The sequence below is a fragment of the Echinops telfairi genome, unplaced genomic scaffold, assembly GCF_000313985.2.
Source record: "Echinops telfairi isolate 266 unplaced genomic scaffold, ASM31398v2 ScPeMD7_23;HRSCAF=83, whole genome shotgun sequence".
Lineage (NCBI taxonomy): Eukaryota > Metazoa > Chordata > Mammalia > Afrosoricida > Tenrecidae > Echinops > Echinops telfairi.
Window position 1 is genome coordinate 76045676 of NW_022103920.1, and position 10736 is coordinate 76056411.

General features: G+C 40.9%; 1 protein-coding gene across 1 annotated transcript in view; it reads left to right on the plus strand.

Moving 5' to 3' along the window:
* The window catches only part of HDAC9 (histone deacetylase 9), a 1007885-nt gene that overhangs the window by 982302 nt on the left and 14847 nt on the right, over positions 1–10736 (plus strand). Inside the window, exon 24 of the mRNA XM_045288655.1 lies at positions 3464–3611. Coding sequence (XP_045144590.1) covers positions 3464–3611 — 148 coding nt within the window. The remainder of the gene's footprint in view (positions 1–3463; positions 3612–10736) is intronic.

The window sequence follows — 10736 nt, forward strand, 5'->3', positions numbered from 1 at the left end:
TTTTTTTTTCAAAATTATGCATCATGCTGGGCAATCTGGCTTATGCTGAAACCTGACTCTACAGCACCTGCCAGGTATCCTCTCATGGCTCCTATGTGACCCAGTGAAATCCCAATTAGGGTTCCCACTTGATGGGATGCATTTCCTTGTCTACTTTGTATCACCATGAGGATCATAGATTCATTATTTTCTTTACTTGTGCCTCACAAGACAAAAATCTACAACACAGAAGTCTGAATAGACATTCAGGCACACACAAAAAGGACGGGGGTGGTGGGAGAATGTTGAAGAATGCAAGAAGATTTACATAGTGGGAACAGTGAATGAGGATAAAAGATATGACTGAAGAGGGAGTGTGCGTCATTTTTAATGGATGACTTCTCTTTTGCTAGTTTTATTGCCGTAGGAGAGCAACCCAGTGGTGGGTAGTTCCTTATGTTTTACTTTATGAAGAGCAGCCCTGAAAACTCTTTCACAGTAAACCTTGGTTCATTGCCCCTATGCACTAAGAGTGTTATTATTCCCAGGCCAGTGGAAACAATGTTCTCACACATCTGTTTCTATAAGCTGAAAAAAAATTGCCCATCATGTGAAAACACAGGCCATGAATTATGGGGTTTGCAAATTATAAATTCTATACAATGCCCACTTCCACTTTAATGACCCTCCTTTATGAATAAAGATAACAGTTTACAAATGTACACTAATATAAAATATGCCCTTTGTTTTTATAGACCTCTCCAGAGGTCTTATTGACTTTAAAAATGTTTTGTTTGTTCTGAGTCAGCAATCTTTCCACCTTTAATCTTAATTGATCAATGTATTTTATATATACTAAATTTATCAACAAAGGTTTTGCTATTTAAAGTCTATCTTCCTACTCACATACACACATGCCCAAATTTGACGCTTCAATGTTAGTAATTCTGTTGAAGGATTGTTATTGATCTGTATTTTCTATACTAATCATATTTTGAGAGTAAAGATGCTTGCTTTGTCTATGACCAAGAGCTCCTTCCTTGAGAAGAAAGTTGAGTGTATGAAAAAAGGATTGCTATTGATCCATGCCTTCTGTACCAGTTATATTTCGAGAGTAAAGATGTTTGCATTGCCTATGATCAAGAGCTCCTTCCTGGAGAAGAAAGTTGAGTGCATGAAAATTCACGTTATTTTCCATGTGCCCTATTACCTAAAAGTAAGTGTTTGCTGACCTCTTGAAGGGTTTTTTAAGTCAAAGAGAAGTAAGATTTTCTGCTGTAACTAATTAATTCCAATACTTAAGAATAGTACGCAATGATTTTTTTAATCAGAAATGAGAGTCACTGAGAGTGAGAGTTGGAGGAGAACTTCTATAATCATTGAGTCAACCATGGTCCTTCCATAAATACAGAAATCCTGCCCCCGAATGATCTAGTGACTTCTCTGGGACTAGCATGAGGTCTCCAGTCTGGAAAACTTGACTTTGAGTTTAGGGTCTTATTTTTGTATCATCTTCAACAGATTATAATTATTCAAAATCTCCAATGAGCACTTACCTACAATTTGGTGATGCCTTCTCTGTGGCTTAAACTGGTAATCAGACCCTTTTCCGAGTATAAATTGATGAGCACTAAAGAGTAGAAAGAACTAGTCTGAATATGCTGTCTGACTTCACGCAGGAGACCCGTTCCATAAAGTCAATAAAATGTGGGTGAATTGAGTCACATATCTAAGGAACAAGGAATATGTGTTACTATCAGAGGTGAATTTTTGTTCAAGTGAATACAGTATCAAATTCTTTTTCAATATGCATAATTTTAAGGCAATCTTTTCATATTTTGAGGCTATATATGTATGTTTGTGTGTAGGGGAGGTGGGTAGAGGAAGAGAGCATGATATGGACTACAGTTCTGCTCTAACACACTTGGGATCTACATCATTCAAAATGAACTCCATAGCAGCTAATGACGGGGGTGGGGTGGGGGTGGGGACACCAAATGGTTATCTTTCCTGGCAAGTCTTTCCTGCCTTGCTATTACTCTGCCTAGACTTGAGTAATGGTCTACTTATTTCCTCTCAGATTAAATGAACCCTTTCCACAAAAATTCTCACTGTTAACCAAGAGGGTTATCTAAGTAGACGGAATGTCTTAGAGTCAGGAAAGCATCTTTGTGTGTTCTACTTGTATCTGGTACAACCATAGCTTTAAAAAATGCTAGTCTGCAGTTTGGTTTGGTTTTTCAACAGTTAGGATTACTATTCAAGTTAAAAGTTTTATGATTCTCTGAGTTTGGTCTAAGTTGATGGTCACAAACGCTACAGATACTTCAGAAAGGACAGTTAGCATGATGAGTGATGGCTCGACTGGGTCTCCTGTCTACTACGATACACCCATTGCCTGGTGAAGCCTTAAAAGAAAGGAAATCAGTAGCAGGAGCTGAATCGAACTTGAGAAGAAATTCAGCCCATTTGTCAGAACTGAGAGCCATAAATAAAATCCTGCCGTGTCTTGCCGGAGCCTAGGGGTGATCGGTGGCAGTCTTTGGTTCAGTACCCATTAATCTTACTCCTAATCCAGTTTTTATTAATTTGCCATTTCTGTGACAACAAGACATGTAAGCAAACTCTTCATACCAAGTGCCTGCCATCCTGATGAGGCTGTCGAGAGGGTTCCCACCTGAAGAGTTATTTCAACACCTAAAGAGACTCTCATGCTGTTCATATCAGGCTTCTCAACAATTGACAAACTATACCTTAGAACTAGCTACAAGATGACCCTGCCATTTGACACCGGCATGCTCTAGCAAGATGACCTCTCACTGTCTTCTCACTCTCCTTTCCTGCTTCAGAAAACATACGTCTCCTTCTGACCCGTGGAAGGGTTCCAGCATCAGCCAGTGCATAGATGAAAGTTTTCAATCAGTTGTTGCTCTAGCCCACACCCTGAGGTTGACGAAGAAAGAACACCCAGGGCTGACAAACTGATTGTTTCTGGCAAAGTTACCACTCGATTCACCCTGGTATTTCTGAGCTTTTCTTCAATATTGCAACTTTATTTTTATTAAAACAAAAAGATACCGTGTCAAGTAGCAATTCTAAACATAACTCTTTCATTCATTTGCTCCGTGAGACTAACTTCTGCTTCCCAGCCACGAGAGGATTTCCCGGGGGGCACGGCGCCCAGAGCTCGCTTTCTTAGTCGCCAAGACAGCCATCAGCCTGATAGTTCATTAGACCATGACTTATTACTCAATTTATTACCTTCTGAGAGAGGGTGTGACTTGGGCTTTGGAACATGAGCACTTCCCAACTTGGCATGCTAGGATCAAGGAAAACTCTTAGTCATAATAGTTAAGAAATCAAATTACAGCTGTGTATAAATGGTGAATTGTAGCTTAATGCACTGGGTTGCACTTATAGGAGCACTCTCGTTACTACTGTTCTAGCTAAAATCCCTATAAATGACGGTGCGTGTTTTTTCTAGGCAAGTACTGGGAGTCATTGAGAATGGTGGCTATGCCAAGGGGCCGTGCTCTGGCTGGGGCTCAGTGGCAAGAGGAGACAGAGACTGTTTCGGCCCTGGCCTCCCTGACTGTGGATGTGGGACAGCCCGTGGCTCAAGAAGACCGCAGGTATGGATCCAGCCTGGGGGGATCATGCTGGTCTGTGACATCCAGGACCACCATCAGTGTTTGTGAGCTTCCCTCCGGACTTCCCCTCACCTGTCTGCTCCATTTCCACCACCTTCCCCCTCGAAAGCCCCAGATCACACTGTGCGTGTAGGTTCTCAAGAATGCATTTGTGCCATCCTGCCTGGTAAAGGCAGGGCCAAGGGCCTGTGCTACCATACTTGGAGAAAGAGAAGGATGAGCTGGGCGGTGAGAAAACTCACTTCTTGTTGGGTGATTTAGTCCAGATCATTATAGGAAGAGATGACGGGAGGCTTAACTTCTTTCCCTAGTTATCGCTCCTTTCCCAGATGTTCTTTTGCCTTTTCTCATCATTTTGAGGTTGCTGCTTTTTAAAAGGGAACTGGGAAGGGCTGACGCTGGAGGTATTGCTAGTCTGTTGAATAGCCAGACTACATGGGAAATTCTTTTATAAGACAGTCTAAAATGAAGTGGAGAAGGAGGGAAGTTCCACCGAAGGGAGACAGGGAGTATGCACAAGGACCCTGCGGACCTGATTTGGATTTGACTTCATCTTTTCCCTGAGAAAGATTTATTTTAATGGGTCTTCATATAAATACAGCTTTCTGGAGGGAAACAAAACAAAACCGTTTATGAACCAACAAGTTGATGCGCTTATTCTCTGTAAGAAACAGTTGTCACCGTGCGGTTTGTGTGTCTTCCATCCGATCCTCCAGACAATATTGCATCCAGGATCTTGCCGGTCTGCTGGGACCAGCCCTGCCACAATTATATATTAACGTTGGTGCTTTCTGTGGCTGGTGTGGAGGCCACATTTCCTTAATTTAGAAATGAATCAGGTGAGGTTTTTGCTAACGCCTTGCCAGCTAAGAGCCTTACAGTGCTTCTGAGAAGGAAATGGGACTCCCTCTTCCATAACATCACTATTAATTACACAGATCCTGCTACCAGTGCAGAGGCTGGCAGTTTTTCCAAGAATGCCGCAATCTGAGCAGTTCTAGGTTTCTTGCTTTTCCTGGATCCTCAGAGTTTAATGGATTTAACATCTTATTTTGGTCAAGAGAAGTAGATACAATGAATAGGAGGTTTCATTTTTTGTTCAATTATTTTCTTTTCTTCCTATAACCTTTATAAAAGCAGATTACTAATAGGACGTGGGAAGGGTGGGGGTAGTTCTATAGTTCTGTATGAGAAGGTACCTTCTCATAGGCATCTGGAGAAAAGGGGAAAACGTATTTTACATCTCTGGTGATAGGAACCACCCCCTGCCGTTACCAGCTAAGAAGTGAACCGAGTTCATAGTCCAAAGGTGTTGCAATTATTCCCAAAGCCAAATAGAGCCAGTTGCCTGTCGTCTGAGGGCTATAAAACTGAGGAAAGTACCATCTGTTAGTGTTGGATATAAAAGGAGCACAGCTATTCTTTCGAATTCATTTACTAGAGAGAAACAAGTTAAATTCCACTGGAGTGAAGTGAAGCTGAGGCCATCTCACCCTGGAAACGCAGAGTGTAGACTAACGAACAGTAACAGTCCATGGTAAGACTCCAGGGAGAGAAGCAATCTCAACACTGAAATCCGCAAGCATGCCTCTTTGTGTACACTGTGCTGAGTCCTGAAAACTGCTGTGTTTTATCCAAGTGGGAGTCCCAGGATGGTGCAAATAGTTAACACATTCAGTTGCTAACATAAGGGTTAGGGGTTCAAAGCCACCACAGGGGCATCTCAGATGAAAGGCTTGTGATCTACCTCCAAAGTATCAGCATTCAAAGCCTATGCAGCACAGTTCTACGCTGACACACGAGGTCGCCGTGAGTCAGAACCGGCGCTGCAGCAGCTGTGTGTTTGTTTTATGTTCAGTCCAGAGTGGGGTTTAAGCTGAAGTCAGAGAAAGTATGTGAATGTGAGTGTTCCGACGCTCTGGGAAGCAAAGTTCAGGCTTTCAGCATGGTTTCATGCTATTTAATCAGTTTCAGAAAGATTATATCTCTTTTGACTGATTTTTCTTGTAAGAAGGAAAATTGTTTTGCCTGGATTGTTTTCCTCCGCTGAACTCAGTTTTTCAGTTGAGGGGGGCGGGGGAGAGGGAATATTCTAGAACTGCCTCTTACATTTTTACTGAACGGTGCACACATTTCGCCTAATAGAAGAGAGCGGGGAAGAAAGCCTGGGGTGAGAAACCCCAGCTCTTTAAAGCTCCACCCTAAAGTGATTAGCTCTTTCAGGGGAATGATGTCGAAATTGTACTCTTCCTGAAGGCCAGGAAACTGGTATTCAAAGTGAGATAAAGAGAAAGAAATGTTCTCAGGCTTTTGTTAAACATGCAATATTATAATTACACAGGAAATTGAAAAATTAGAAGAATCCGAGCACTAGATGGATGGAAGAGAGTGAAGGCTGGATCCTTTTTATAGGAAATTCTTGCCAGTTATTTTGGAGGATATATTGGTGTTTGGAGTGAGATGACTCATTTTGTGCTAAGATTTTGGGTAAAGCAGTTCTTTTCCTGGCCAACTCATATCTGAGTCATTGACCACTAGCGAATAAAGGGATAAAATGCTCCTGGCTAAGAACCATCGTAAGTATTTTTGTTCATTTTTCTTGGCTGGGGGTGGGGGTGACAACGCGGCGCAGTCATTTCATGTTTGTACCTGGCTGGGTGGACTGTGAGCGAGACAGTGATTAGAAATGGCTGAGAAGTGAGGGTCCCTTTTGGAGGTAGTAAGCTGAAATGTCATTTTCAAAACACATTTTCCAGGGGTTAAAGGGTAGAGCCGGAAGGAAATGTGTTAGAGAAAGTCATTAGATAAAAATGAACAACAAAAAATCGAGTAAACCAGGTTATATATTTAAAGTACGCTAGCACGATGGGCCTGAGAGCAAGCACATATCTTAAACTGTGTGTGTGATCTGTTCCTTTCCTGGTTTCTTTTTCTCCTGTTCGCTAGGAAAGAGCACGTTGAAAAGGTGGGGGGTTTGTAGCTGTCAGAGAGCTGCTTCAAGATGCTTCGACTTTGGAAACGTCAGTGCAGAACTTAGGTTTATTCTTGGTAACCTGTGTAGACTGTGCTGGAAGTCCAGCAGTCTTCTCTGGCAATGAGGTCTTTAGGATGATCCAATATTAAATTATCACAAGCACGTTTACACTCCAGAATCCTACTCTTTCTGGTCTCTCTCTTTATTTTAAATTCCATACAGACTCTGAAAATTAGGTTTTCAAATGTCAGTTGAAGATAGTGTGACTCATGTTCCATTTTCTAATATGTCTGATAGAATACAACCGGATATCATGGTTTGTTTAAGTTTTAACTCATGACCATTTTTCTTATGAAAGCAGTGGCTTCAACTCCTTATGGGAGGTACAGACACATGAGAAAGCATATGGTTCTGTGTCTGGCTGCTTCATTTTTCAGGACGTTATCTCACTTCTAAGCACTGGACAGATAACCATAAGGTGAACAATCAAAAACCAAAACAAAGCAAAAAAAACCCCAAAACTACCAGTTGATCCTTGGGAGAAGATAGAGGCCCTCTGCTCCTATAGATATCTGCAGCCTTGGAAACTCAATATAGGGTCTCAATAAGTCAGAATCAATTAGATGGTAGTGGGTCTGGTTCTCGTTAATAAATATAAAATTTTAAAATAAACTGAAAAATCTCAAATATCATTGACCTTAGTTCTGCATGGCTTATCAATCCCTTCAAAGACATTGCTGACCACATTTTCCTGAATATTTACACAGACCATTGTTAAATATACATTCAAATCTAATATATTTTCCTTCTGGGTTTTGTCTCTAAGGGCTTTCAGAAATAAAATAGCACACAAATTAGGAATTAAATTTTTTTTCTTTTGTACTGTCCTTTGAGAAGTATCTAACAAGTCTGATGTTCCAATATACAAACATTATTCTTAACTTTCAACCAGTATTTTTAAAAAATTCATTAAGGAGTGGGTTGAAATTTGGATGTTCTTGGTAAGAATCAGGACTACCCTTTTCCTGCTAGCTTCTTCTTCTTCCTTTCCCCCCTGTTCTTCCTGGGGCCATAATTTTTACCTCAGTTTTCAGAGCCTAACATGTGATCTCGCAGTCTATATTCATGTGTTAGAGATTAAGAATCTTAATTAAGAATCTTAAGTTTAAGATCTCTATTGTTTATGCAATCATATTTAATTTGGAGAAAAATTAAACAGAACCACAATTAAAATAAGAAAAATGATAACTAACTACCCATTTCATCTTTGTCTCCACCCCTCGTGCTTGCTTATCATTAGCCTCAGATCACTACAGATGCACAATGACGCCTAACTCTAGGTTCGAACTTCATCACCATATTTAAGAATGTGTGATCAAGGGCAGTTTACTTAATGACAATGGACTTTATTGTCTTTGTCTTTCCCTTGAGGGGGGCATTTCATTGAGGTTGTGAGGGTAAAACGAGACAATAAACAAGAATTGAGTGAAGCATCCAACACATACTAAGCACTCAACAAAGACTGGCTTTTATTATTTTCTCTGTCAAGACCTAGGTATCTTAACATATATCTGGGTTCATACAAATTAATAGTTTAAAATTAAAAATAAATCAATTAACCTATTAGGAGACATTTGTGGTGCTAATGGTGAAGCCTTTAGCTGCTAACCCAAATGTTGGCCATTGACTGCACCAGTGGTTCCACGGGAGGAAGACCAGGTGATCTGCTACCGTAAAAATCCTAGCCAAGGAAATCCTAGCCAAGAAAAGGCTATTGCACTCGGTAACATGGGTTTGCTCTGAGTCAAACTTGACTGGACAGCATCTGACAATAGCAGCAGCAACCAATCACTAATCAGTAAGCAATGAATCGATAGAGTTTTAAAAATCTGTGATTAGCTGCCCTAACTCAAGATCTTAATACGCTGCCCGGCACTTAATTGGTAGTAAAACAATGTTTACAGTATGCTGCATTAGTGAATGAATCCAAGATATGGGAATACTAACAATAGAACATTAAGTGATGGTGCCAAAGTGCTTCTCATCTCCATTTGTACAAGGTCTTATGGAAGAATCAATGTTACTATATTTTAAAAGGTTTTAATGAATGTGCATTTTATATTTACTTTTTTTCATAATGCTAAAATGGCACGCTAAGCTGTCCATTGTCAGAAATACTGGTTAACCAGACACCATTATTAGCTGCCATCAAGTTCATCCCAATCTCGTGACAACTCTATGCACACTGAAATGAAATGCAGGCTGGTCCTGCACCAATCTCATTACTAGGAGCAGATTGGGTCATTGTGATACAGAGCATTTCCCTGGGCTGATTTCTAGAAGTCATTCACCAAGACTTGATTCCTACTCTTCTTAATCTGGAAGCTCCTCTGGAACATGTTCAGCACTATAGTGCTATGTGAGCCTCCACTGCCAGACAGGTGATGGGTGTGCATGAAGTGCATCCGCTAAGACAATCCAGGGCTCCGCAGGGCAGGTGAGAGTTCCACTGCTGAAGCATCAGAAGCCCTGGAAGTCTCATTTTCATAAAGAATAAATAGCTGAGGAAATATTTTTAAAAGATACAGTTCTGGGGTGAATGGAGAAGTAAGTCGTAACAAAGAAAGGGAGAAAACAGGGCGTGATGCTTGTAGACTCCTTACAGAATAAGGAAGATGAACACGAGGGAGCATCAAATCCGTTCACCTTTCAGACACTGTGCTTGCCTTCAGTGTGACTGACACGATGCCAGGATCTAGGGCCACTGGACTCTCAGGTATTTCTCAAAATCATGATTGAATTAATTTTCTGTTGCTGTTATAATGAATTACTATAAATTTAGTACCTGAAAACCACACGAATCTATTTATCTTATAGCTTTATCGTTTAGGTAGCTGGTGCCAGACTCACGGGGCTGAAATCAGTGGGTCAGCAGATCTGCTCCCTCTCTGTTTCTGCTTCTAGTAATTGCCTGCAGGGCGGGGCTCCCGGTCCCCTCGTCTGTCTTCGAAGTTAGCAGTGTCACAGCCCTTTGACCCTTCCTCACTTGTCATATCTCCTTCTCACTGTCGCCGGGAAAGGTATTCCACTTTAAACAACTCATATTTAAATAACTGGTATAACATAACTCATTCTAGGCCCATCAGGATAATCCCTCCATCCCAAAATCCTTAACGTCTACGAATCTGTTTCGCTATGTAACATAAGATACAAATAGGTTCCTGAGACTAGGACAAAGAATGGTTTCTTTGTGGGCTCCACAGTGAATAAGGAAGATAAAGAAGAATTGATACATTTCAATGATGGTGTTGGCACATAGTATTGAAAATTCATTGTCTGTTCATAGTTTGAAACCTGTTCACTTTGGGTGACTCTGCTGGCGTTTGAAATACCAGTGACATAGCTTCAAGCAACACACAAGCCGCTACAGCAGGGGTGGCAAACTGGCAGCCCGCGGGCCGCATACAGCCTCCCACGATAATTTTTTGTGGCCCGCGATGCTCTGTAATAAAATGAAGATAGAAAAACATTGTTATGAAGAAAATAGCGCTTAGGGGACAACCAGGCAACACCATACACACAATTCCCTCGTTAACCCTTTAACTACTGAAGACGAGTATGCACGTGGCCCAGTGCCTTTCCCTGGGGCCTATGGATGTGTGTAAACACGCTGACTCAGTTCCGGCGCCATTTGGAAACAATATGTCTGCCCCTCTCAGTGTCCCATAGTGTGAACAGATCCCAATAGCAAAAGGTTAGAAAGAGCACTCCGGCTTGTGCTGTTATGAATCATACCTAGTGGCAGCGCCAATAAACATTTTTAGAGGGAAGCCATTATGATGGTGCATCGCGTTTGTCAGCTGTCCAACATTTTGTGTTTTTTATTAGTTACTTTGTTATATTTTCCGGTCACAACATAAGAGATACGTGAAAACTAGTAGGAGGAAAGCGCTGGCAAGTTTCAGGTAAAAAAGATTAATTTTAGTTTTATAAATACATTAAATAAAATAAATGTTTAAGTAAAAGCAGTTATATAGTGTTTTAATTGTCCTATCCATATTCCTGAATCTTCACTACAAAATGTAAATTTAACGAAATTTGTAAATATGATGTGGCCCACGTGAATCTTACCT